This window comes from Fusarium musae, chromosome 1 (assembly GCF_019915245.1).
Source record: "Fusarium musae strain F31 chromosome 1, whole genome shotgun sequence".
Taxonomy (NCBI): Eukaryota; Fungi; Ascomycota; class Sordariomycetes; order Hypocreales; family Nectriaceae; genus Fusarium; species Fusarium musae.
The window spans coordinates 4,727,763-4,755,025 of record NC_058387.1 but is presented as its reverse complement, the minus strand read 5'-3'; the positions used below and the strand labels follow the sequence as shown (position 1 = coordinate 4,755,025).

At 49.8% G+C, this 27,263-nt stretch overlaps 8 protein-coding genes across 8 annotated transcripts; 5 read left to right on the top strand and 3 right to left on the bottom strand.

Annotated features, from left to right (window-relative positions):
* Positions 1 to 472: 472 nt before the first annotated feature.
* Positions 473 to 1,837, bottom strand: GGC1 (Mitochondrial GTP/GDP carrier protein 1; the record flags this gene model as incomplete). Its single annotated transcript, XM_044819159.1, has 7 exons — positions 473 to 559; positions 671 to 925; positions 978 to 1,155; positions 1,210 to 1,457; positions 1,521 to 1,562; positions 1,637 to 1,674; positions 1,774 to 1,837. 7 exons carry the CDS (start codon positions 1,835 to 1,837, stop codon positions 473 to 475), a joined length of 912 nt encoding a protein of 303 aa, XP_044686861.1.
* A 1,043-nt stretch (positions 1,838 to 2,880) lies between these two features.
* J7337_001417 (uncharacterized protein) lies at positions 2,881 to 4,967 on the bottom strand (the record flags this gene model as incomplete). The annotated part of the gene is made up of 4 exons (XM_044819158.1): positions 2,881 to 4,005; positions 4,057 to 4,761; positions 4,835 to 4,897; positions 4,959 to 4,967. The coding sequence occupies 4 exons, from the start codon at positions 4,965 to 4,967 to the stop codon at positions 2,881 to 2,883; spliced, it is 1,902 nt and encodes a 633-aa protein (XP_044686860.1).
* A 597-nt stretch (positions 4,968 to 5,564) lies between these two features.
* Positions 5,565 to 7,111, top strand: J7337_001416 (uncharacterized protein; the record flags this gene model as incomplete). The annotated part of the gene is made up of 4 exons (XM_044819157.1): positions 5,565 to 5,813; positions 5,876 to 6,050; positions 6,113 to 6,957; positions 7,016 to 7,111. The coding sequence occupies 4 exons, from the start codon at positions 5,565 to 5,567 to the stop codon at positions 7,109 to 7,111; spliced, it is 1,365 nt and encodes a 454-aa protein (XP_044686859.1).
* Positions 7,112 to 9,450: 2,339 nt separating this feature from the next.
* Positions 9,451 to 12,361, top strand: J7337_001415 (uncharacterized protein; the record flags this gene model as incomplete). The annotated part of the gene is made up of 4 exons (XM_044819156.1): positions 9,451 to 9,508; positions 9,561 to 9,927; positions 9,984 to 12,094; positions 12,156 to 12,361. The coding sequence occupies 4 exons, from the start codon at positions 9,451 to 9,453 to the stop codon at positions 12,359 to 12,361; spliced, it is 2,742 nt and encodes a 913-aa protein (XP_044686858.1).
* A 5,339-nt stretch (positions 12,362 to 17,700) lies between these two features.
* On the top strand, positions 17,701 to 18,999 carry J7337_001414 (uncharacterized protein; the record flags this gene model as incomplete). The annotated part of the gene is made up of 2 exons (XM_044819155.1): positions 17,701 to 18,545; positions 18,600 to 18,999. 2 exons carry the CDS (start codon positions 17,701 to 17,703, stop codon positions 18,997 to 18,999), a joined length of 1,245 nt encoding a protein of 414 aa, XP_044686857.1.
* A 1,571-nt stretch (positions 19,000 to 20,570) lies between these two features.
* Positions 20,571 to 22,234, top strand: J7337_001413 (uncharacterized protein; the record flags this gene model as incomplete). Its single annotated transcript, XM_044819154.1, has 3 exons — positions 20,571 to 20,909; positions 20,964 to 21,320; positions 21,374 to 22,234. 3 exons carry the CDS (start codon positions 20,571 to 20,573, stop codon positions 22,232 to 22,234), a joined length of 1,557 nt encoding a protein of 518 aa, XP_044686856.1.
* A 347-nt stretch (positions 22,235 to 22,581) lies between these two features.
* On the bottom strand, positions 22,582 to 23,368 carry J7337_001412 (uncharacterized protein; the record flags this gene model as incomplete). The annotated part of the gene is made up of 2 exons (XM_044819153.1): positions 22,582 to 23,029; positions 23,085 to 23,368. The coding sequence occupies 2 exons, from the start codon at positions 23,366 to 23,368 to the stop codon at positions 22,582 to 22,584; spliced, it is 732 nt and encodes a 243-aa protein (XP_044686855.1).
* Positions 23,369 to 25,141: 1,773 nt separating this feature from the next.
* Positions 25,142 to 26,848, top strand: TUB1_2 (alpha-tubulin; the record flags this gene model as incomplete). Its single annotated transcript, XM_044819152.1, has 7 exons — positions 25,142 to 25,166; positions 25,249 to 25,289; positions 25,343 to 25,369; positions 25,432 to 25,507; positions 25,561 to 26,091; positions 26,143 to 26,566; positions 26,623 to 26,848. The coding sequence occupies 7 exons, from the start codon at positions 25,142 to 25,144 to the stop codon at positions 26,846 to 26,848; spliced, it is 1,350 nt and encodes a 449-aa protein (XP_044686854.1).
* Positions 26,849 to 27,263: the final 415 nt, after the last annotated feature.

The following is a 27,263-nucleotide window of genomic DNA, read 5'->3' as shown; positions in this document are numbered from 1 at the left end:
TAGGTGACGTTGAGAGTAAGCAAGTCCAGCACCACCACATTACGCCTTTCAATAAGGTATGACCCAAGCCCCAAAGAAAACTTCAGATCTTATAAGACGATAGCCAAACGAAATCATTCAAGCTTAACTCAAGCTCACGCTGGCTTACGTATATGGTTTTGTCGCCTAGGCCTTGAGTTTTGTTCTGTCCCACAGGCATCTCCCGATTAGAACGGATGGCATTTATCAAATCAAATCGCTTATTTATACAGAGTTGAGTGCCTCCCCACTGCTTCACTAACAGTTTACCTCGCTTCCAAGCGAAGCAGATCCTCTCATATCGGCGCAGTGGCGTGTCTATCGTAGCAAACCTAAGAACCTGATCCGTCTAAACTCCCATTTAAGCTGTCTTCGTTATCAGCGTCCAGATAGTACCTATCTAGATTCGTATATCAATCTTTAACATGAATTCAAATATTGCATAATTTCATCTCTACTTCTTGAATGCAATGTCAAAGGCAGGAATCAAAGTCTGGGCAAGCCAGAAAGAGAAAACCAACTTGGGACCAGTCATGAGGAGCTGCAGGGCCGTAAAAGTTAGCGTCGAGAAGTTCTTGAGTGGGGACGGGAGTTGATCGGGAGCTGGCGGGCCGCAGAAAGACGGCTATCACTTCTAGGACGGTGAGCGTACCTTAGGGACAAGTCCTTTGAAGAAAGCTCCAGGGCCCTCATTCTTGGCCATATTGGAGAGAATTCGGAAGCCACTCTCAGGGTTGTCGAAGTTTCGGTTCTGGATACGGGTCTTGATAACGTCAAGGGGAGCAGAGACAACCAGAGAAGCGGAAGCACCAGCAATAGAAGCAATAAAGTTCTGGAACCAGCTGGCCTTGTTGTAATCCTCAAGATGGAAAATATACTCCTTGGCAAAAGCAGATCCACCAAACAGCTACGCCAAATCAGTCTTCTGAATCAACTCAAGGAGAAGAGGCCACACATACAGCGAAAGATCCAGGGGCGTTACGAGCAGCTGTCCAGCCCCAGCCACGGTACAGGCCAAAACCCTCATCGGCAACGATCTTGAGGACACCACGGCCACGGAAAGCCTCGGGGTTTGTCTGGCGTTTGATCTTGAGGACGTCAAGAGGTAGGAGAACGATCTCACCAATACCGATCAGACTATGGGGCACATCAGTTCAAGCTTCTCAACAAACAGAGGTATTCATGTCCTACCTTCCAGCAGTAGAATGCATGATGGCTTTTCCGGTCTTCTTGCCGAAGGCGTTCTCGAAGTCTGCTCCATAGTGCTTGGAGAGGTAATCACGAGCAACAGGCTGGCCACCATACTTGTACACACGCTGTAGGACCTTGTAGCCGGCGGCATATCCCAGTCCAGGGAAGAGGGAAACGAATTTTCGTCCGAAGGGAGCGGTGGCCTTGTCCTTGAAGATGACCTTGTTCAACTCGCTGGCGCTGGATATCTACGAGCCCAAGCTGTCAATACATTGTCCGATGGCATGCGTCAAGAGAGGCAATTCGCTTACACGGGTCTGGTTGCTCATCAACCGCTTCGCAATGGTGTCGACCTTGTGGAGGGGTTAGTGATCAGCTCCAACATTTGTCGCAATTGTTTGTGCTCAAGAGAGGTGGGGTTCCGTACAGGATGGAAGACGGCCAACTCAGCAATACCAGCGGAACCTGTAAAGATCTTGTCAGCTCGAACTAGAGATATTGATTGCAGGAAACCGTAAAGCAATAGCATGGACTCTCGCCTGTTTCAATTGGAGTGAAACGTACCGGAGCCGAGGACACGAGCCAGGCCAGACTCCTTCTCGCGACCAGGAGCGACGGGGGGAGACATCTTGATGGGGCAGAGTAATAGGAATCAGATCAGGCCGCTTCTTTGTCAGTATTTCCCAAGACTTTTCAAGAAACTTGGAAAATGGAGTCGTGAGCTTGTCGCGAGAGCAAGAGTTCGGGTATAAGACTCAAGAGCTGGCTGCTTGGGAAATTTTTCCTGTCGCTCAGTGCACTTATCTCTTTTTAGTTCCTAGGAATCCCCTGGCCCTTGCTAAATCCCTGGCGTATTTGCGGTTGTATGTACTCCGTACCGACGTCGGAGAATCGTGGAGCTTTGATTTAGTAGCTATCCGTCTACGGAGTACGGGTTTCATTGGATTTTTCTCTGGTGCGATTTGAGAGACTCCACTCTTGAATCCCGACCCTCAACAGCGGCCAAGCATGAGCCACAGTTTATTTTACAAGCCACTAACAAATAATCACGGTACCCTATAGCCGCGACGGTTCCTCTATAACCGTCTTCATCTGATGAACCCAGGAAAACTTAAAAGGTTCATATTTATCGCGAAGGTAACGCCATGATAGCCGGATACTGCCGTTCCCGGAGGCCGAGAACTCCATATTCTAGCCTCAAAGTCATAGTCTCGAAGTAACAAAAGAAACTACCGGGGGCAAAGTGATATAGAAATTGGAGTACGGGCTTTCTTCTATTACAAGAACTAACATAAAGTTCCCCTGTAAGCAAATACGCATTACCAGGTAGAGAGACCAGCCTACAGGTTAGCGATATCTTACTGACCATATGAACATGCATGCTGATGGCCATCTCACACACAACACTTCGCGAAGTCCTACCTTCAACAACAAATCAAACGGTCACGAAGTCACGAAGCAAAGGCGAGAAAAATGTCAAAAGAAAAGAGGAAAAGAAAAAAGGCGATTCAATGCGTTCTTTTCGTGAGTTGCTATCTAAAATATGGATGCAGAGATGATATGAGGCCAAACCGTACCCAACGTCAGTACCTGATATCCACGCCAACCGCCAATTCCAAGCGAGGTTCGAGCTGAGGAAGATATACACGCATTGGCGTCTCCTTCTACTCCTCAGTAATCACGAAGCACAGATACCAACTCATCTAGCCTCATGACTTGACCGAGAAGCTTGTCCTGCACTCCCAGATGCCTGTTGTATTTGTTGTAATGCTCTGTGGTCATGACCTCCTCTTCTTTGCCTTGCACGTCCTTCCTCTCAACAAACGAAAGAATGTTTCGTTCCTTGTGGCGCTCCACCTCTAAGGTTTGAAGGCATCGGAGCATAGCCTTGTAAATGTCATCCAGTGCCTGTGTTTGGGTTCGCTCTTTGTCAAAATACCAGAAGAAGAGGGTTCGATTGGCAAGTCGGCTGCTATCTTTGGGCACTTCTTGAACATCCACTATACCTGCCATCTGCATCGCGAGCATTTTGCCTTGCACGTCACCCTTCTTCATGAGCGCGGCGGCTGGAAGCATTTTCTCATCAAGCTTGCCCTTCTCTCGAAGAATGCGGGTCAAGCGTAGACCATGGCGACCGTGGGATTGTTCAATAATAGCGTCCAGTTCGATTTCCCGCAGCTTGCCTACGAGGCGACCAAAGTCCACTGTCCATTGCCCACGGCCGTACATCCCACAGTGACGGATGAACGGATACTTGCTTTCCGCGAGGAGAAGAAGATGACGGCGCATCTGGGAGATTCGGGTCTCGTTTCCATTCGTAGTATCTTCAAATCTTACTCTGTTTTCTTGTTCCCCATTAGCTGTACCCTCATGGTTGTCGCCAGCCCATTCATCAACTTCATCGTCAACGTCAAACGCCTTTCTTCGACCGGGAGGACCGGCATCTGAATCGTCAGAATCGTCGTCTGACTCCGGCGCTGTTTCCCTGATCCGTTCAGCACTCTGTGAGTCAATTTTTTCTCTTGGAGTTTTGCCAATCCCATTTTGGACGTTGATATTTTCGTCCAGGTGCTCAAATATGTCGATAGTTGTCACAGCTGGTTGTTGTCCAGGAGTCACTTCATCGAGTAGCGGGTCAGACTGGCACCTCGAAAAATCTGAGGTCAAGAGATCGAGCACTGCGCGGTAAACTTCACCAGTGACTTCGCCAAGCATTTCTGTTGCGAGTTCTGCAAGTCTCTGGTTCCGCAGCTCAACCAAGCATCTTTCATAGTTTATCTTGATCACCACATTGGGCTGTCAAATGTCAGTCGGGAAATCAAATCGTAAATAATTGGGCGCTCTTACGTTCAGCTTTGGAGCATCGTATGCATGACCATTTTGCGTTGCTCCATTAACAAGTTTCCGTCTCTTTGGCTTGGGACCCCCGCTCATGTCAAGCTGACGCTTCAAAGTCTTGGGCTGGTCTCTATATGTTCTAGAGCGTTCGATGACCTCGCGTTGAGCCTCGATCTTTCCTTTGGTGACCTTTTCGCCTGGTCGAGGTTTGGTGACTTCGTCTTCGATCTCACGATAGACATCCTTAGGGTTCCGGAAGCTTTCGGGCCGAACAGTCTCGACGATTTCTGCTCGAATCAGGCGAACAAGGACAGAGTTCAGGTGACTTTCTGACTCGATGAGACCATCGTGGGTTTTATGTTCACCGTTAGCATGTCCATTGAGCTTAGGCGCCCTCGACCCGAAAGCTTGAGAAAGATCGGCGATTCGGGCGTGACCCAGCTGCATCAAAGTCTGGGCGAGTTCCCGCTCCGCGATGCCGTATTGGTTTTCAATCACATCTAAGATCTTCCCTGATCGTACGAGGTTGTAACAGGCGTCAGCATCGGCTTGGTAGTACGTGATGTCGGTATTAGGGTCTGTGTGGTGGTAAAGAAGATTTTGCTGTATCAGAACAGCGATACCATTTCGTAAGTATCGCGGTGTGAGAGATGTATGTTGGGCCAGTTGCGCAATGGTCGACCGGCCTTTTATGAGCAGTGCATTCAAGATTCGCTGTTTGCGACGAGCAAGTCAGCCCCACAACCTCACTTGTACCCAGACAACTACGGCATAAAACATAACGTACCGAAGGAAGTTCGCCATGAAGATCATTGACTAGGAGAGCACAAAGCTCAGCGGCATGTTTTGTCTGCCGTGAAGGGGCTGTCAGCTGGTATATCTTAAATGGTAATCGAGCTGCTTCGACTCACAACGAGCATTGCTTGCTCCTAGAGATCCTCTCACTATCTCTAGAGCTTCACACTTGCTACCGGAACGTCATTGATTGACATAAAATTATAAAAGAAGAATTGAGAGCCTGAGAAGAATAAATCGAGAGTTTCGTTTTCAGCAATGCTAGCTGTAAGGTTAAAGGGTGGAAAAGCAGTCGAGAGAGCAACAAGGTTGGGATGCTTTTTTTTTCTCCGGCGCAAATGCTAATGGATCGTTAATAAGTCAATTTTTGCCTGCAACTCTGATTGCTGTAAGTCAGCTGCTGGTAGGCCTGTCCTCAGTGGGGTTCAAAACTTCAATGCTGGGTACGACGGAGTAAGGTACTACTTGTAGGTACCTACCTACCTTAGTACCTTGGCACTTAGTATTTATTCTTTCCCTGGCGCCAAGTCGCTGAAGTCGCACTGATGAGCCAATGCCGCGGATGGAAATCTGGCTGACCGGGGCAATCACGTGACATTCTCACTCGTCCCGTAGCCCGAAAATTAGACGGGACCTTTTCGACGAGGCACTTCTCTTGGAGATCAATTGCTTCACCTAGACGGCCGAAGGATCGCCAATTGCCTACGCCATCACCCGCGAATATGATCTCGAGATCGTCCCTTGCGCGAACTGCGCAGCAGGCTGCCCGCCAGGCCTGCCGCGTCCAGCGACGTACCTACGCCGCCGCTGCTTCGACCGGATCATACGAGACCTCGGATGTGACTGGCCTCAAGGTCGCCTCGCGGGATGCTCACGGCCCTACTACTACGCTCGCTGTGGTGGCCAAGGCCGGTACTCGCTACCAACCTCTTCCTGGCCTTTCTGTTGGCCTTGCCGAATTTGCCTTCAAGGTGAGAGACGAGAGAATCGAGTGGAAATCAAGGACTTGAGCTAATTTGCTGGCTCCATGTAGAACACCCAGCGACGATCTGCTCTTCGCATTACTCGCGAGTCTGAGCTTCTTGGTGGTCAATTAGCTTCCTCTCACTCTAGGGAGGCTGTTGTCGTCGAAGCTAGCTTTCTCCGCGAGGATCTGCCTTACTTCACCGAGCTCCTCGCTGAGGTCATCTCTCTGACCAAGTATACCAGTGAGTAAACATTCAACCGTACACTACATACGCATCTGGGCTATACTAACGAGGATCGCTAGCTCACGAGTTCCACGAGGATGTTGAGCGTGTTCTCCACGCCAAGCAGGCTGTCCTCAACGCCGACGTCGCCGCCACTGCTCTCGACAACGCCCACGCTATCGCCTTCCACACTGGTCTCGGCTCCTCCCTCCTCCCCAGCTCCTCCACTCCTTACCAGAAGTACTTGAACGAGGAGTACATTGCTAGCTACGCCGACGTTGCTTACGCTAAGCCCAACATTGCTCTTATTGCCGACGGTGCCTCTCCCGATTCTCTCTCCAAGTGGGTTGGCCAGTTCTTCAAGGACGTGCCTTCTGCCCCTCGAAGTGGCCAAAATCTCAAGACGGAAGCCACCAAGTACTTTGGTGGTGAGCAACGAACAAGCTCTAGTGCTGGCAACTCTATTGTTATTGCTTTCCCCGGCTCCGGTTACGACTCTACCAAGCCGGAGCACGCTGTGCTGGCTACTCTCCTTGGTGGTCAGTCCACCATCAAGTGGGCTCCTGGCTTTAGCCTCCTGGCCAAGGCCACTGCTGGTACCTCCGGTCTTACTGTCAACACCTCCAACCTAATCTATTCCGATGCTGGCCTCCTTACTGTTCAGCTCAGTGGTCCTGCTCCCTCTGTCCGTAAGGGTGCTGAGGAGACTGTTAAGGTGCTCAAGAGCATAGCAGATGGCCAAGCGAGCCAGGAGGACGTCAAGAAGGCCGCTGCCTACGCCAAGTTTAACCTTCTGAACCAGAACCAGCTCCGCCAACCCAGCATCGCCCTTGCTGGCTCTGGTATCGTCAATAGCGGCAAGCCTTATGACTCTGCTGCCATTGCCAAGGCTATCGATGGTGTCTCCGCTGAATCCATTAAAACTGTAAGAACTGACCCGAATTTTGTCAAATATTCCATAAGACTAATACTTTCTTTGACAGGCTGCCAAGACTCTCCTTGAGGGCAAGGCCACCGTTTCAACTGTCGGTGATTTGTTCGTGCTGCCCTATGCCGAGGAGATTGGTCTGCGAGTATAATTGGAGGTCCAAGAGAGAAAAGAACCTGTACCAACAGTTTAGAAGTCATGTGGGAGAGGCTGACCTCTTTGTGAATATTTGTAGTAGAAATCCTTTGATCCATTATAGGCCCCTTTGTTCACCACCATGAATTTTATGTTACATGAGCTTGGTGACGCGTATCTCTCGCAAAGACAGATCGAGTCTGATCTGCTGCATTGCATTCAAAGGTAGCATCTCAAAGGGTTGCTTTTGCCGATGTATGCTTTGATAAAAAGTTGTGGGGGCTCAATGTCAGCTTTACCAGTCAACCCGTAGGTAAGGACCGCAATGCTGAAGATACCAGACTAAACTCTGGGTTCTCGCCAGACATCCTGCCGTTGGAAACGTTCGTACCTATGCAACTCGGCGAAGCCAGAACCGGTCAGGTTACAGCCACTCATACGTTTGAAAACCAGTCGTTGGCCCCAAACTTGCTGTCAGCATCGTATTCGTGGGTACACGAGTTGTACCAACACTGCGCCTACACCAATATAGCCCCTCTTGTCTTGTGTTTGGCTACATAGTATGCATTGGAGCTTTGCATGTGTTCTGATGATACCTTAATGGAAGCCGAATATCACAGTAAGCGCTGAAGATTCAAGACCCATGCGGGTTATGCGCACTGATGTATCCCTACTGCATCCCCAGCAACGCCCACTTTTATAACAACAAGCGTGTACTCCGTAAGCTTTCATTCATACTTACCTACTACCTTGCGTATATGTCTGTACTACGACGCTACGTAGGAGAAGCACAATCACAACTGGACTAATTACCTGCTGGATAGCATAAAGAAAATGGAACTGGGGTAAGATCTAGACTGCGCATTATTTCATTGCAACTCCGGGCGATTGTGCATATTTTGATTTGTTCTCGATTGTTCAAGTTGACGATTGCTATACGACATGATGGATCATGCTTTAAAACATACCCGCATAACCTAGGTAACTTATCAAGAGGATGGATGTCATGGAAAGGTTGGGTTTAGGGAAACCACTCACAAGACACACCATTCGAGAGCGATCCACAGTATTTTCAACTGTACAGGCATTTAGACACACGACACTGGCCAAGCACGACGCCCACGACAATTAGAGGTTAAACAGGGGACCCGGTACCGGGAGGGAAAAGCCTTTCCGCGGCTGTGTCCCAGAACAAACTAAAAGAGAGGGTTCTCGTCCAGCAGAATAGCAACAGAGGAGACCCTTCGACCATCCCGCCGTTAAGCATACTGCCGTGGCCTCCACCTACTGTGTTGTTCTGTCCTGTACTGTGCCATCCCCTAGGTACCTACCTAAGTACCTACCTACCTAGACGTAGGTACCTCTCGGAGTAAAGGTTCAGTGCCCAAGCCTCAACCACCAATTCAACTACCACCAAGACCTCGTCGCTCATCGTCTCGACTCTCCCTTCCAACCACGACTCAAACTCTCCTTTTGCGCATCCGCTCCATGCTCTAATGCCCATTGCAAGGCAATTTTAACGATACGCGAGCTGGACGACGCTCTAGATCATTGCATCTGGATTTTTTCCCTTTCTCTATAGACCCCGCGAGGTAAAACCACTCGAACCCCATCGTCTTTCGCTTTCTTCGCCCGTTTTCCTGACAGTGTTTTCGTTGGAGCCGCCTTTTCGCTTCTCCTCACACAACTGCTCGGTTTGGCCTCCCTACTATTTCTCCTCTCTCCCTTTATCTTTTATACTCCCAAGCACACAGCGCTCGCCGGAAATCTATCTAGTGGATCAGAAACAGCTCTACATATGAATGTATGCATACAGTTACTAACCTTCGCAGCATTGAGTCAGAAGTGAGCCTTTCGCAAGTTTACCATAGCTTTGGCCTTGGCCCAGCAGACCCAGCCCAGCTCCATAAGGTAGTCATCGTATCGCCCGACTATTGCATTGATCTCCTCAAGCTATCGCAAAGTAAGTCGTTGCATTATACCCATCTTTCCCCCTCTACCAAGTCGATTTGGTATTTCCCCTTATCGATCATCCCCAAACCCCACGATCTTCGTGTAGTCCACTGTCGTCATGTCATAGTAACAGAACTAGGCCTCTGATGATATACTGCTTATATCTTTTCTCTCTCCCATTTGCTTCTGAACAGAGAGACTTTACAGCGCTTGGGAGGCTAACATCGGCGTCTATTCAGAGTCACGAATTCGCTTCCCGTCCTTCTGCGACCCCAAACGAAATATCCACAATCACCCCACATCGTCACTTGAGTTTCTTTCTGGATACCTGAATGGTGGCCGAGCTTTGTTAAACTTGGCTCTTTTTTAAGAATTTACATAACGACTGGAGCGTTCTTGAATATGCCCGTTCCGAAGAAGGATGGAATAGCTGGTGGGGGGTCTGGGGGCAAACAGAATGGTTTGTTTTTCAGTCTTTTCGAGCAAGAGCTATCTAATTCTGTGTGATATAGGAGGCCGGGCTGCATTCCGAACCGATACTGCCATCTCCAAAAATCGATTCGGTAACGAGCGGGTTCTTCAACCTTGGGTCCCCGATTCGAACGATTCTTTCAATGGTAGCCTTGAGAAGTCTAGCGGTAGCGGTAATTGGGACCAGTTCGCCGAGAACGAGAGGCTCTTTGGACTGAAAACCAATTACGATGAGAACTTCTATACTACTGCTATTGACAAAAACCACCCAGAATACAGAGAGAGGATAGCTGCAGCAGATAGGAAGGCGCGCGAAATTGAACGCAGCGCGCCCACTACTGCTCACGTGGCTGAGGAACGTATCATGGACTACGTCGGCGGAGATGATGGAGGTGATGAAGAGGACAAGTACCTATCCATTTCCCAGCCATTTCTTCGTATGGCTAACCATAATTCTCCTACAGATACAGCGGTGTTCGGCGTCAAGACTTCCCGCCTCTGTCTGCTGGGCGTGAGAACAAGTACACTCCACCAGCCAAGCGGGCACCCGCGGCTCAATCTAGTGTCAAAGGCGCCCCTATTGACCCTGCAATCATTTCTTCCCAGATCAAAGCACCGCCCAAGAAACAGGCTCTGTCAGCCTCTGAGGAGTCCAAGGTTCAGTCCTCCGACGCTATCAAGAACGGATCAATTCCGAAAACCGATGCGCCGAAGGCTCCGACAGAAGTCAAGGTCACAGAGCCCTCGATCAATGAATCAAAGCCTGCTACTGGAAAGGGAGCTGAGACTAAGCCAAGCGACACCGCCAAAGCTGCCCCGGCTCCTGGAAGTCAGGCTGCTCCTACTCCCAGTGCTACCTCCACAGTTGAACACGATGTGTTGAAGGAATTCAAAACATTTGCTAGCCAGCAACGACAGAACGCCGAGAAGGCTAGAAGCAACAAAGCCAAGCAGGACAAGGAGGTCAAGTTGACAGAGTTGAAGAAGTTTGCCAACTCTTTCAAACTCTCAACCCCAGTCCCTACAGATCTAGTCTCCATCATAGCCAAGGACCCCCTCAAGCAACAAGAAATCCAAGCTAAGGCTATCAAAAATGCCGAGGAGGTGGCCAAGGCCAAGGCTACTGCCGTGACTAAGGAGAAGGCTGTTCCATCAAAAGACTCACAGGCTAAAGTGTCTGGTCAAGGTGCCGCGGCTGGTGCATCTGCTCCTCCCAGTGATACCCGAGCAGCCCGTGGTCCTGTCGGTGCTCAGCCTACACCTGTAGCCGGGGGACAACCTCGCCATCCTGGTGCTCGCCAACAGTATGCTCAGCAGCCCTATCATGGGCAGCAATATCGAAACAACCGTCCCCATGTGCCTCCACAACAACAAACTGGCACTCTGGCCCAACGATTACGCAATGTTGAACAACAAAAATACTCTCAGCCTCCTGCAGCCCATCAGGGACATACGCCCAGTCAGGAAACCCGTGCTCCTCCAACAGGGCCAGCTAGCGGTGTCGAAGCTGGCTATAACCGACGCCTCAGCGGCAACCCCAGCCATATGGGCGCAAAGCTGAACCCGAATAGCCACGAATTTAGGCCCAGCCCGTTCGCGGCTGCTTTCAATCCCAATAGCCACGCCAGTGCAACCTCGAGTCCTCGATCTGCTGCTAACAATGTTGACGCCCCAGCAAGCAGTGGCGTTTCCGATGGTCAGCTCATCCGTCGTAAGACAAAGGCCATTGATGTCAAGAAATGTTATATACTGTCTCATATCCAGACCTTGACACCTCCTCAAGGGAGAAACTGGGACGAAAACGCCGGCCTGCGCCCATCCTTCGATACACTACCTACCTGGCGGCAGCTCCAAGATAATGAGAAGCCTGAGTCAACGATGCATTTGACTTATAAAGAATACTTCGAACGCCAGCCATTTGGCGGCCCTGCGTTGGCTACCCCGAACCCTCAACATGTTGTCCCTCAAATTCCACACCAACATCAACTACCATTCCACCTCCAGCAAGGCGCGAACATGGCTCCTCGGGGCTCGCCTCATATGCCCCCTATGCAGATGCACACGCCTCAGCATGGTCATGTTCCCCATCCACCATATGGAAACGACGACCACCGCATGATGCACTCAAACTCAGCTCAGTCTTTTGCTTCACCCCGCCTCGGCAACGTGCCTGTAGCCTACAATTCGCCGCAAGTACCATACAACCAGGCAGTCTTCATGGGACCCGGCACGCCTCAGATGAATCAGTTCCGCAATTTCTCTAATAATCATCAATACATGAGTCCTCAGCAAGGTCAGATGGGTGGTCCATTGATGATGCCGCAACAATTTATCCCTGGACCTCAAGGAATGGTTCCTGGCCCGCAGATGATGTATCCTGGAGGACACCCGCAATTCATGCCTCCTTCTGGACCTCAGCCAGTCCCTGGTGTCAATGGCTATCCCAGCCCTGGTCGTCCCGCGGCGCCGATGATGGCGCACCAGGGGTCACAACAAGGCCAGCCCATGTATGGAATGAGCCCAAATGTGCAGTACAACCAGCCTGTTTTTAACCCAGGCCAGCAAGGTGGTCCAAGTAAGTCATACTGACGCCCATCGCCATGCAGAGCATTAACAAGCGGCTAACGCCAGTATAGTGAGGGGCGGTTATAGTAGCCCTGTGCCTCAACACTTTGGCACAAGCCCACAGCAGGGCCACCAGTATGGCGGGCAGCACCGAGGCGGCAATGCCTATAGCAAAGGATATGGCGGTCAAGGAACGCACCAGACCCCCCAAGCTAACCACGCTGTGCCTGCCACCAGCCATCCTCGACCTTCGGAGGCTTCAGAAGAAGCCAAATAAAGTCTCAGACTCAGCATTGGGTTTCCTCTTCGCCTTCACATAAAATAAAGTGCAGCACTTAGCACGGCCTTTCTGGGCGGCAGCCTTACCGAGATTGACCTCAACGCACTCTTCTCGGAGTTTGAGCTCCGTCAAGATAACAGTGTGTGTGCCATTGCATACGAGCTTCAATATAGGAACGACAGAGCTTAGATGAGAGGGGGCCTAAGCCTCGGATGGCCCAAGTATCTGGGCTAGCAAGTACGTCATTCGGTTGACGGACGGTGCAACTCGATGGATGGTGTCAACTATGGAAGGGATGAAACTACATTGATATCATCCATCTACTATCACATTGACTAGATGGCAATGATGTTTGGTTGTACTTTGGCAACAATGGACAAATGGGGCGTCGGAATATCCGCCTCTGTTCCCCGTGCTTCCTCGAGCGGACAAGCATCGAGAAAGCGTGGTCGGACAGGCTAGGCCGGTAGCCTAGTAAACTTGGGTGCGGGGACAGCAACAGCAAGCATCTAGACTAGCAACTTTCGAAACCCGAGGTGATCTGAGCGGTAGTAGGTGAGGCCTAGGTGTGGATTTCTATTGCCTAGGTAATAGCGGACGTTTGGTAGGGGAATGACTTGGTGCACATCCAGTGGCAAACCCCAGAGCTAAGTGCAATGCCACCATTGAGAATGTCCCAGTGGTTTCTAAATAGTTTAGCCTTAAAATCTTTGACAGTATTTGCTAAAGGTAGCGACAAGTAGAGCAGTTAAAGAATCAGAGTCGTCTGGTTGTGAGGAAAGGGGTTGAGCAGTCGAGTTGACAAGATCAAGCGACGCGACGCAAAGGCACTCGCCCATCAACCATTGTTTTACCATTTACAACGTAGCACAAGTAGTCATATGTTAAAAGAGACAAGGGACTATGTCCATGTTAGTTTCGCCTGTACAAGCAGCTTTGAAGATGTGTGCGATAGTGACTGTATATCTACCCACCAAGCTGGACATGACCAACTGCAATTGTAGAGGGTTACTTTGTATGCTAGCTGTTAAACGACGTCTTGATTACATTGAATCTTAAGGACCATTGCTATTGAATAATATATGCGATGGCAGTGCATGAGCTATGACTATGTACATTGGTGCGTTGGCATTGGCAATCATGAGGCTCCAGTATCGTAGCTTGTCAGTGGCCAAGAGGAGGTAGGATATGCTATCTCGTGACAGCGAAGGGAGGTCGATATCTTAAAAGGTATAGGGGTACCTACTTAATCTGAGGTGTTGCACCAAGTTACCTAAGTACCTAGGTATTGCCAACCTACCTAAGAAACGAAAAGTGCAAGCAGGTACCTGCTTTATTAATTAAGGCAAGGTTGTAGGTGCGATGGGGCACCTCAGTGGAGGGTGAGTGAGGTAAGTACAGGAGGTAGGTACTTCCAATACCTCGGCTATTTACAGTTCTCACATGCATACACGCGCGGCTGGGCTAGTGGGAACTCATGCCATTCGTCACCCTGGCGACTTTTCAAACACAAGAGGGGCATGTTAAAACAGGGGACCAAGCTCATGGTTGAAAATTTCTGGACAACGCTGATGTATGATAAGTAATTACCAAGATCAACGAGAGGAAGAGCACGTCAAGACAGCCCAAATATTACGTGAGTGAGAGAAGTATACCCATCTAACACAGATGACAACCGGTGATTTTAACGTCCCATCTTGCAGTTGACATTGTATGTGCTTAAGAGTAAAGGCCTTGAATACTAAACTTACGTCCCGGTCATTTTGAGCTGTTAAGCTACAGCAATACCTGTGACAGAATGAAGTAATTACTAACAGAAGGTAGCTTGATGGTGGCCCAGATCTATTTCGCCGAGATGTGGAAGTGGCTTATCAAACAAATGGCTTAGTCACTAGTGTAACTGTCAGGCTTTCTTGAGCTTCCTTCTCTTTATTTCCGCCTTATATTTAGAAATCATCTTTATTATTCCAAACGCTATGGCCAGTGACCAGTGGCCGCAACGTTGCATTTCCATCCTCCCCTGTCTCAAGCACGGTTAAGGCGTCCAGGGATTTTATTCAACTGTCCATTCAGCCGTTGAAGGCATGGAAATGTGGGCCTCCCAGTAGACGATCATTAGCAACGCCTTACCAAGAATAAAATCAGCTCAACTGGCTAACAAGAAAAGACGAATCGCTAGGAGTTATCATGCCAATACCGAGTTTCCGAGTCAAACCCCCGCAATTCATGAGCACAGCGCATATTCATGTGACGATGTGATGTGATGTGTTGATGCACTTGAGACTACCTACCTGCCTAGCTTAGATGATTGATAGTGTTGGATTGGCAAGAAGAGCATCTAGTGTCAACAATATTCGCTGGTAACATACACAGGGTAGATGAAGATTACTGAATTACTTGACGGTTGGACTTCATTTACCTCGGGCAGGTAACCCAACGGAATATTATGATATTGAATCACAATTCGAGGACGGCTGCGCCGCTCTCGTTCTCTCAATACTCCCTGTCACCTCGCATTGAATAGATCGTTGTGTACATTGAAATCACTTGTCACCCAGTGTCTTAAATCGTTTATGCCATGCATAGTTGGCACTTCAAATAATGTCTCATGTGCTCTAGGTACCCAAATATATGTGGCTTTAGACCCTTGGGACCGATTACCTAGGTAGAAATGGAGATGAAAGGGGCCATTGCTATTACAGAATTTCACGTGAAGTCATGACAGATTTGATCTGACCTGCTCGAATCGCGATAACGCAAGTTTCGGGTTTATGACCTTTGACAGGTCTAAATTTCTCTATTACGTGTATTTACTGATGAATTTACATGAGCATCCCTAATAGGCAAGTCACTTGTGGCAAATGATTGGCAATCGCAAATTTCAGATGCATGACGTTATTTGGTTTTTGCTTCAGTTAGAAGAAAGGCGAATTTCATCTCAGGTAAAAGTATCATCGTTGTCCGATCTGGCTCCCCTGAAGCCATTGCAGATAGCGCGTTTCACTCAGGTACCAGCCCAATCAATGCATTTCTAGGCCGCGGGTGGCTTTCAAAGCGACAGGGCAGGGTTTAGTATATGATTGGCTGGGGCAACCCTACACCGTCACATATGTAGGCTTGCTTCATCCTTTGATCCTTGTTTGCCCTTTGACGAAACAAGAGGTGCGGAACTCGGGCCTTTAACCAAAGTGAAAGGCGAACCAATCCTTGCGATTTGACGACTTGCACCCGTGACAGAGTATGTCTCTAGTGTACATAGACATGCTGAAAGGATGACATTCGTTCTATGTGTAGGCGAGACGGGTATTTCGGTGAAGATGGGCATAAAGAAGGATCGAAACAACAGGGAACGCGAGTATAGAAAGGCCAATATTGGGTGGCAGCGAAGGCGAGCAACAAACGGGCCGTGTCAGGTCTCACATCATGTAGCCCGGCGCATGGCAGGCAAACACGGCACAAGAGATCTACGAAGCAAGCAGCACATGCAAGAGTGCCATTGTTGAATACGAGGGCTGTGCTACGAGATGAAAAGCAGACGTTTAATTAGAGCACATGATGAATTCATAGAGAAAGTAAGAACGTTTGATAACAGCGAAAGAAGAAAAGAGCTAGACTAACAACTCGTGTATCAGGTGCCGCTTGTCCCTTGTCCAGTAGATGCCTGTCTAAACGCCTAAGAGGCTTAGTTGGAGATTTTCAAGTACTCTGTACCTATCTAGCATGATAATCGAAGAGTCTGTGCTGCAAGAGCCAGGGAATGTGGGGAAGAGATCGGTTTGAAATCCTTGGCCCGGCGCCTCTGTCCAGGGGTGCCACTTTTCTTTTCAACATCAACGCTTTCTCCTACGGAGGTAGGTACACAGAGAACAATGGCATGAGATCCATGTAACAAACGATAGCGATAGAAGAGAATAGGAATGATTTATGGGTATTGGGTATAAGAAGTACCATGACGTGACTACCTAGTGAATACATACGTGGGTAGGTATCCTAGTAGGTAGGAGAATCCTTTGCTTGCCATTAGGCGCTGGCTCTCAAGGGGGTCTCCAGACACATGCGACATAGACGCCCACAGTCGAGACGCTTCCACCGCCAGTCGCTTCGCTCCCCGAAAATTGTTCCTGGTGAGTCAAGGGAATAACGTCGATCCTAAGGGACCCTCCCGCCTCTTGATGGCACTTACTTCCGGGCTGTGTAGTTGGGTGTGTTCATGCTCTGCGGAGTTGGAGGCCCTGGCTCTGCGAGTCTGCAAGGGGGGTAAAGATGAACAACGAGAGCGACTAATTCGCTGGACCTTTGCCGCGCTGCGATTCAGGACAAGGAATCGGGAGACCATTGGTATGGATTAGTTAGTCAACTACTGTCAGGGGTCCGTCCGCTTATTGACTCTGTGCTGCGCTGTGCTGTGTCTTGGCTTTAGAGGCAGCCGAAACGAAACGACTGAAACATTCTGACCTGCTAGACCTGGTGGGTAAAAGAAAGTGGTTATGATCGTACCGAGTACTACATAAGAAGGCCTCCCCAACCTCCAAAATCCGCTTGCTTTCTGTTCATCTACAGGAACACTCAGGATTCTACCTCTAGACGGTCCCTTTTTTGGCTTCTTTCTTCTTCGTCTTCTTCTTTCTTCTTCTTCTTGACACTCCCTTGACGGGCTGGATACATTCCCTCACAATCAAGAAACTTCATCTTCACTTCTTCCACCCCAGTCTATCCTGCTTGTAAAGGACACTGGAATCTTTTTTCTGAACGACAGCGTTCACCAACTCACCGACTGAACAACGTACAAGAACTCAACCCTTGTATCACTTGGAACCTCCCGCCCGACGCCGTCGACCTGTTCGAGAAAAAACAAGATCGCTTAACCCATCTGTGCCCGCCACTGCTCGTCACTTCTAGTGTACCTACAGTCACTGTTGTTTACTCTCTTTTCCATACAGTCACAAATATTATTCAGTTGGGATATTGTTGTCCCTCCTCACTTTCCTTACTTAGCCAACGCTGTTGTTCCATTACCCACAATACTTTTCGATTCACTGTTCAACCACCGAACAATCACGACTGCAACAGAACCCGCACCCGTGGTTCACCATTCATTATCAGTCCACTTGAACAACGAGCCGGAAAGATCTCAAGGGATAAGCCAGGCTTCGATATAAAAACGCTTCAATCCTTTCATAAATCTTTCATCCTGTGAGACTCACCACAAGGATTTACTCCAAGCAACCTCTGAGCAACACTCGACAATAACACAGTCGTGTCAACATCAACTTCTTTTCGAGATACCCTCACACACTACTTTCATTTCAAACCACACTTTTTTAAACCGCGACAAAATGCATTTCTCATCTGTCGCTACGTGCCTCGGTCTGGCTGGTCTGGCCCAGGCACATATGGAGATGATTTACCCTCCCCCCTTCAAGTCAAAATCCAACCCCAACGCTGGCAGCGATGTCGACTACAGTATGACCGCCCCTCTCGATGCAAGTGGCGCCAACTTTCCTTGCAAGGGCTACCACTCCCTCTTTGGTACTAAGGAGGGTGCCTCGGTCGCAGACTGGTCAGCCGGCGGTTCCTACAACATGAGCATCACCGGCGGTGCTAACCATGGTGGTGGCAGTTGCCAGGCTTCCCTTTCCTACGACAAAGGGAAGTCTTGGAAGGTCATCCACTCATACATCGGCAACTGCCCTGGTGCTGGTACCACCACCTTCGACTTCAAGGTCCCCAGCGACGCTCCATCCGGCGAGGCTATCTTTGCCTGGTCGTGGTTTAACCAGATAGGTAACCGTGAGATGTACATGAATTGCGCTGCCGTCACTATTGGTGGTGGCTCTGGCAAGCGAGCAGACGCCATGAGCAACCGTCCTGAGATGTTCGTTGCTAACGTCGGCAACGGCTGCACTACCGAGGAGTCGTCTGATCTCGAATTCCCCGACCCTGGACCTGATGTGACCAACGACTCCCAGAAGACTGCTGGCCCCAAGGGTACTTGTGGTAAGGCAGGATCCGGCAGTGGTTCCGGCTCCGGTGATGGTAACAGCGGTGCTGCCCCTAGCACTCCCGCTAACGGCAACAATGGTGCTGCTCCAAGTGCTGTCCCTTCTCAGACTCAACCCGCTGCTCAACCTTCATCCCCTGCCGCTCAGCCATCAGCCCCAGCTGCCAGCGCCCCTTCAGCGTATGTACCCTCTCCCTCTTCTATTGTTAATGCCCCTGACTCACAAATCCATAGTCCTGGTGGTGTTTTTGTCACTGTCTCTCAGCCTGCTGAGGCTACTGGTGCCCCTGCTCCTTCAGCTCCCGCCGCAACCAGCACTCTCTTGACCATGACCAAACCTACTGCTGGAACCGGCGGTCAGCCTGTTCCTACCAGTGTCGGTAGCCCCGAGCCTGCCCCTACCACCCCCACAGCTCCTGGCTCTGGCTCCGGTTCTGAAGAGACTGCCGGTGCTGCATGCAGTGATGAGGGCGCCTGGAACTGCATTGGTGGAACCAAGTATCAACGTTGCGCTTCCGGTCGCTGGTCTGTTGTTCAATCTATGGCCGCTGGTACAACCTGCTCTGGCAATAAGAGCTCGGCTATGGCCTTTGGTTTCGGTCGCCGACTCGCCATTCGAGGTCGCAAGGTCTAAGGCTATCTCGAAGTAGAGCTGAGCTGCAATTCGGAATATCAAGAGGAAGGGGAGTATACTAGAGCAGCATATGCCTTGCCTGACGTTCTCGAACAGTAGATGGAAGGGTTTGGGAGTTTTTATCTTCATGTACAATAGGAATAGGAATCAGACTCATGGATCTTTCATTACAATTATTTCGACGACTGTGACTGTTAATTGTGAAACATGGCTCATCGCATGGAAGACTTGGTAAGGCAACCATTAAATCACACAGCTTAACGCATTCTTTGTTAGGTACTTGGAGTAGTCCTACTCAGACTTGTGAGAAGGTAATTCCAGATAATACTACTAGATATGTAAGTGCGGAGAGCAATGATGATAAAACAGTAATGCTTTACTACCCTAGCCGAGCCTGGGACAGCCCATGCGTGTTGGGGTTTGTATGGACGTCGTCGGATGGAAAGAGGCCGCCTACGACACGTAAACATGAATGATTATTTGGAGATTAAAGACCGCTTCTGGTGTGTCGTGTTGTTGCGAGAGGAGGGGTTGTGGCGCCTACGTAGGTGTTAGGTGAAGCATACTATCCAGCATGTTGCCAAAAATAGCAACAGCCACAGTGTGGGATGAACTTGTGTGAAAGGCTGTGGTTGGTTAGTTATACCGTCAGACATTCGTCAAGCACCAAGACTGGCCCTTATCAGACAGTATATATACAGTATTGAGGGAAGGTTTTTATAATCTGGGCTGCTGGCGGGGCTGTGCTTGGTCTCGTCAGAAGCCTAGTGGAGTCTTTTGGATGGTGAGATGAAGCTATTGGAAGTTCAGGAGTACATTTCTGACTTGATTAACCAGAGCCCAATAGCAGAAGTGACGGACCTAGCTATTCATATAAAAATTGGAGTCCTGGTTGAAGACGCTGAATCAAGTTGTTGGGATTTGTGAGCTGGCTTTAGGTAGTTTAATACTCCTTCTGCAACTGATCTACCTTTAGGCAGGCTACAGGAGAAAAGAAAACCTAGGACCTTTACCTTAAGCGATAAAAGTATTTAGGAAAATTTAGCCTAAACTTAAGCAGCTCTTTGCTCAGTTTATTTTAACACCCTTTGTTAAGGTTTGGTATTTTCTTGCCCCCTAAGGGTAGGTACCTATTACAAAGGTAGGTACGGAGTAGGTAGGTAAGTAAGGTAAGAACCCAAAGTGGGCTTTCCCCTCGCTGGGAGTCCCTTCTCATCAATCAATCTTGGGCGGCGAAAGAGAGCCTGGAGCCCCTCCAGCTTAGCCCAGTCAAGCCAAGCCTGCCTCATTGACCTCCACAGGGTTCCATAGGTAGTTTAGAGGCGACACCATCTAAACCTCACCTCGTCTCTTGTCTTGTTCCCGCCTCTTGTATTTTACACTCTTCATGACTGCGGCCCTTCTCGCTAAGTGACGGACTTCCGTCTTCGACCACTCCTTCACCCTCACCTCGCGACAATCTATTCATCATTTGCCTACCTCACCTGTGACCCCTCCATTTGCGATATCTCCCCGTCTCGACCGCTTCATACAATATCTTTACCTGTCTATATACCGACCGTATTTTGAACATGACGGGTCCTGCCTCTCCGCAGGCCGAAGGCCCCACGTTTGCTCCTCCCCCGCTGCCCGCGGGTTGGATTGCTCAATGGGATGGTACAAGCAAGAAATATTATTATGTCCAGCTATCGACTGGTGTTTCGCAGTGGGAGGTTCCTACTGAACCAGCCAAAACGGGAAATACTCCAGCTCCCCAAGGCGAACATCCTTACGGCGCTCCCAAGCGTTCGGAACTCATTACGCATCCCGATGGATCGCAAACTGTGCGCCATGCAGATGGTACCATGGAACCAATTATGCCGGACGGCACCAGAGGTGTAGATGGTCCTTCTGGTGAACGGGGTCTCGGAGTATGTCGTCTTGGCATTTCTCGATAGTGTTGAATTATGCTAACAGCCTGTCAGAGCATGGCTATGAACGCTTTGCTTGGCGGAAAGAACTCTGGTCATGGTGGCAGCAGCAGCGGTGGCCACAGCTCTAGTCCATTGGGCAATCTTGGCGGTCTCGCAAACCAGTTCCTCGGCGGCAGCCATGGTGGTAGTAGTGGCGGCGGCAGTGGGGGAAACAAGCCCTCAGGCGCAGGAAAGCTCGTTGGGCAACTGGCGTCGAGCTTTATGCACTCGGCTAGTCAGGAGAAGCCTCCTGCCCCCCAAAATTACCACGGCAATTCCAACCAGAGCTCAAGCCATCATCAGGGAGGCCTCGCTGGGCAGCTTATGGGTGGTGTCGCAACTATGTTTGGCGGTAAACACGGCAGCAGTGTATGTTCACAACAGCAGCATGCGCCGTTCGCGCAAGACTGACCAGGCGATAGGGACAGAATTCCAACTTTGGCTATAGTTCGGGGCAACAGCCCCAACAGCAGCAGAGTAGCGGTGGAACGTACTCGGGCGAGGCACCAACCTACAATCCTACAGGCTCAGCTTCTTCGGCGGCTTCAGCGCCCCCCGTAGCCGGTGCGCATTCCTATGGCTCCCCATCCCCGAACCAGCATCAACAGCATGGCTCGAACCAACAGTATGGTGGTCAACACCAAGCTGGTCAGAATCAGACATACGGATCGCAACAGCAGCCAGGCTCTCATCAGCCTTTCAACTCTCATCAGCAACAGCCCGGCGGAAACCTGCAGTATGGCAGTCAGCAACACTCTGAGCCAGGCCAACAATACAGCACGCATCAGCAACAGCCCGGTCAGAATGGCCCTTATGGAAGTCATCAGCAGCCGCCTGGCTCGAACCAGCAGTACGGAGGCAACTCTTCTTTTGGTGGGAGCCATCATGGTTCTTCAAACAACTCGTTCCCTCCTCCGCCAGGAGGTCCTCCCCAACATGGGCAAAATGCACAACAGGGACAGCAATACTTTCCTCCACCCCCTGGACAACAACCACATGAGCCATCTTCTGGTACAGGCTATCCTGATATTCAAGCGCACGGCGGCCACTTTGGTGGCCCGCCTGATCAACATGCCCAGCAGTCACAGGGCTATAGTGCACCGCCAACCTCAGGCAATCAGAACTTTCCTCCTCCTCCACCTGGGGCGCCCCCCGGAGGATACAACCCCTCCTATAACGCAGGCCAGGGGAGCCAGCAGTCCTACGGTGGCCAGCCGCAATTCAACAGTGGCGCTCCTCCTGTGCCTCATGGTTCACACCCTCAGTATGGAGGAGCTTACTGAGAGACTACAGTGAACCTGTATGGAACAACCGCAGTATTTATGCTACTCTTTTGAGTTACCGACCACCTTCTCGTTTTGGTATGGGTCGCAAGAATATTCGAAGCCGAAGAAATTTATAGCTCTCCTGTCACATCCGACACTTGGATGCTTGATATGAAAGTGTTTTTCGATGAAGATGTGTGTTGAAATGAGTATAGATATCGAAGCTCTTGAGAGGGACAGGAAGAGTGGCCTGAAGTTGGAGAAGTTACGAGCAATATGATTAACGTACATAGTAGAACGCATTCCACCAAGCCCCTTTTTAGCATCTAGAGTCCAGAGCCCGATGGTGCCAACACCTCCGTTCATCAATTCTGTTTCTTGTTTGCGCCCTCGGTTGTGACTGCAATTTCCTGTAACTTAGAGGCGATAGATCTGGACACAAACCAAGCCACCGCGCCGACAAGAACAAGATAACCAGCTGCTGGGACTAGAGAACGGGGGACGATACCATAATGATAGGGGTCGAGGATGAGATCTACGTGTACAGGTGAAGGTTCCTTCATAAGAGCCGCGTCATTCGTAAAGTAGTCAGCTGATGACTTAATCTGGAGCAGAAGAACGGAAGCCTCGCGCTCCCTGCCTTCAGTTTGAGTTGACTCTTTTGTCAGCACAGCTTCCTGGTCTTGGCGAGAAGATGAGTATTTGGCAAGTGATTGAATCAGCTCTGGTGTCTGCCACACGGTGTCCAGCTCGTATACAGCCAAGCCAAACACAGCGGGTTGCTGGCGGCGCAGGCGAATTAGCTTGCTTTCTCTACGTCATCTCATGTTGACTTACAATCGCAGCCCAACATACACGAAACTCATACCGCTGGCCTTGGTTTAGTTTATCAAGAAGCACCCACGTTGCAACGCCGGAAGCGTAATCCTTTGGCCCAGAGGGAAATCTGCGGCTGACATGAGTTCGAATATTTGGGCCGCCTGGTGTAAGTGTCGGTAGTCTGAGATCGCTCAGCGAAGGCTTCTGTTGGGGAATAGGGAGTGATGCAGGAGCTGTGAATATTGTCTTTTCAACATTGGCGATGGCCATGTTAAGAAGACACAGCAGGCCGCCCAGGGCGTACATCATGTGAGTCCTCCCGAGAGACAGCATATTGGTGATGGGGAGATCTGTGCTTGCCCTCTGACTGTTGGCCTTCAATTGCAAGTCCTCCTTTCAAGTTGGGACTAACATGTTAAGCTACGTACTAACGTATAGGTAGGTAGGAACAAAGCACAAGGCGTTGACCTCAAGCGTCACGTGTGATGTCGACCAGCTGCCCCGCATGTCTAAGTTAGGTAGAACTCACGTGAATGTTACAGCTTGATGGTACCTATTAGTATTATTATAGATTTCCCCTTCTTCAGAATGAAATAGCAATTCACATAGTAAGGTGCTATGGCACAATCCGTCATTCTGATACACCTCGCAAGTTCATATTGGTAGAAAGAGGAGAAATGATGTTGAATTGTGGCCGTGTATATTGCTAGTCGTCAAAGCTTGGGTTTGACACATCACACAGACCATAATGAAGATCATCGACTGAGCTCGAGCCTCGACGTGATAACGAACGGCAGTTGTGAGCTTTTCTAATAACACCTGCGTATGTACCACAACAACCGACCTAGATATCTAGTACATATATAGTACTAAGGTAGGTACTTACGAACGCAATGGAATTGCCCTTTATTAATCATGTCTTATAATAGGAACTACTTACTATGGGTAAGTAGGTACTTACCTACGCTGCTGGTATTGAGGACAGGGCGAACGATAAGGTACCTAACGAGAAGGTAAGGTAGTTGTGGTTCCGGGCACGCCCAGGCGACAGGGATGTAAACACATGACAATGGTGCCCAACCAGGATAACTTCTGGAACTATCTTTCAGTGAAGAAATAGAATACTGTCTAGGACTGTGAAAGGGAAGAAAACAGGAACAAGAGTGGGTGAATTGCTTACGTATGATATTTTCTTTCGTTGAGTTGTATTAATTAGAGGCAACTCCGTATTCAAAGTTCAGACACCTGGAAAGGATATGAAGTCCATTATGATTCACCCAGGCGAAATGAACGCCACAACAGCCCGAGATGAGATGTCGTTCGACGGTGGCTAGGGGAGGAAATAAAACACAAAACCTCGATCCTAAATGACAAAAAGACTTAGGTAATATAGTATAAGCTTAGGGCAACTTTTGATGAGTTTATTTTGGTACCCCACATCAAGGTTCGCTGTTTTCTTGCCCCCCGAGGGGTGGTAAATATGGATCCATTGGATCATCGTCCAAGAGAAACACCATTATCTCAACTTGAGTGTGCTGGCGTTGGCTGCCTGGTCTGTGAGGTTCTGTCCCAGCCTCTGCACGACGATTCCGTGGCGCTGGACATAATAATTCCTTGTCGCTGCTAATTTTGATGGAGCGGTGAAGCGAAGAACCATAACAGAAACGACGGAGTGGTAGGTAGCCAGAGGGTCCTTTTGGCAACCCCTGGGCCCTGGCAGCTGGCCAACAGGCGCCGGCAGCGGAAAACGCCAACAGGGCGTTGCAGGACGCGCTTGCCCCTTTTCAACCCAGTCACGCCTCGAAATCAAATCAAATCAACAAATCCATAGAAGGTCCAATCCAATCCCAGTGGAGGGTAGCAAAGACTCCCCTGTCTGCCAAATTTCCCCCACCTCACCTATTTCTCCCATCCAGCCCACTCCACTCTGCTAACTTATCACCAAACCAAACATTCGCCCTCGCCTTGTCTCCTCTCTTCCCGTTGTAAAAGCCTTGTCTGGCCTGTCCTTTTTTGTCCTCCTCTTTTCTCGTGGTCCCTCTTCTCTGCTCTTGCATTGCATCGACTTCCTCCATCTCATACTTGTAAACACAATCGTCAGCAAACATGCGTGAGGTCATTAGCATCAACGGTAAGCTATTCCTCCCTTTGGCGTTTGACTTTCACCGCATCTCTCTGTCTGCTTTGTTACGATGCTAACTGAGCTATTCTAGTTGGTCAGGCTGGTTGCCAAATCGCCAACTCCTGCTGGGAGGTGAGCTTTGTCAAGAATTTGTTTATATTGTTCCGTACTGATTGCTTTGCTAGCTTTACTGCCTCGAGCACGGTATCCAGGTGCACACGATAACCCCTAAATTTGTCAACAAACAACATGGCCAAATACTGACCAACTCTAGCCCGATGGTTACCTCACAGAGGAGCGAAAGTCCCAAGACCCCGATCAGGGTTTCAGCACTTTCTTTTCCGAGACTGGTATGGCTCAATCTGGGACTTGACGGTCGTACTGTTCTAACACCCATTTCTAGGTCAGGGCAAGTATGTCCCCCGCGCCATCTACTGTGATTTGGAGCCCAATGTCGTCGACGAGGTCCGCACCGGTGCCTACCGCAACCTCTTCCACCCTGAGATGATGATCACTGGCAAGGAGGATGCCTCAAACAACTATGCTCGTGGTCACTACACTGTTGGAAAGGAGCTCATCGACGGCGTCCTCGACAAGATTCGCCGTGTTGCCGATAATTGTGTTGGCCTTCAGGGCTTCCTCGTGTTCCACTCTTTCGGTGGTGGTACTGGCTCTGGTTTCGGTGCTCTCCTGATGGAGCGCCTGTCGGTCGACTACGGCAAGAAGAGCAAGCTGGAGTTCTGTGTTTATCCCGCGCCCCAGACTGCTACATCCGTTGTCGAGCCATACAACTCTATCCTTACCACACACACCACCCTTGAGCACTCCGATTGCTCTTTCATGGTCGACAATGAGGCCATTTACGATATTTGCCGCCGAAACCTCGGCCTCGAGCGCCCTAACTACGAGAACCTCAACCGTCTTATTGCTCAGGGTATGTTACGGCCGTGGGGCTAGCAGTTGCCAGTGGGCTAACAACATATAGTCGTTTCTTCTATTACTGCCTCTTTGCGATTCGATGGATCCCTGAACGTCGACTTGAACGAATTCCAGACCAACCTGGTTCCTTATCCCAGAATCCATTTCCCTCTGGTCGCCTACGCCCCAGTCATCTCCGCCGCTAAGGCTGCCCACGAAGCCAACTCCGTCCAAGAGATGACAATGTCTTGCTTCGAGCCTAACAACCAGATGGTCAAGTGTGACCCCCGTCACGGCAAGTACATGGCTACTTGTTTGCTGTACCGTGGTGACGTCGTTCCAAACGACGCCCATGCTGCTGTCGCGACACTGAAGACCAAGCGAACTATTCAGTTCGTCGATTGGTGCCCCACTGGTTTCAAGCTTGGTATCTGCTACCAGGCCCCCGAGAATGTGCCTAACGGCGACCTCGCGAAGGTCAGCCGCGCTGTGTAAGTCGATTCCTTATCCCCTGATGAACGGAACGAAATAATTAACATGAATATAGCTGCATGCTCTCCAATACTACCGCTATCGCTGAGGCATGGTCTTCACTTTCTCTCAAGTTCGATCTCATGCACTCCAAGCGTGCTTTCGTCCACTGGTACGTGGGTGAAGGTATGGAGGAAGGCGAGTTCTCTGAGGCTCGTGAGGATCTTGCTGCCCTGGAGCGCGATTACGAGGAGGTCGCTACCGACTCCATGGGTGAGGAGGAGCTCGAGGCTGAATACTAAGCGGTCACGGATGTGATTACTGGAATACCGACTTCTACCCAGTCTTAACCTGTCAACGATAAAGAGGTGTATTTTCTTATTTTCACAGAGGTCAAGCCAAAACAAATTTTAATGTCAAAAGGGACCAAAATCTGGACATGGATTCGTTGCCTCTCTGCAGCTTCCATGTCTGAGCCGTTGGCATTGTGTGAGGCAGTACCGTAGTTGCGAGTATTGTAGTTGTAATAATGCAAGATACCTCTCCTTACAACAAAATTATCCGCCAGCTAATGAAGTCCGCGAATGTCATGAAATAAACAATGCGGGGAACAACGGATTTAGAAGGCCGCCCCGGCCCTTGAACTGTAATCGTATCGGTACTGTAGATTGACTGTACCGAAGCCCGAGAGCTCGGCCCATGTTCCGGGGGGGCCGA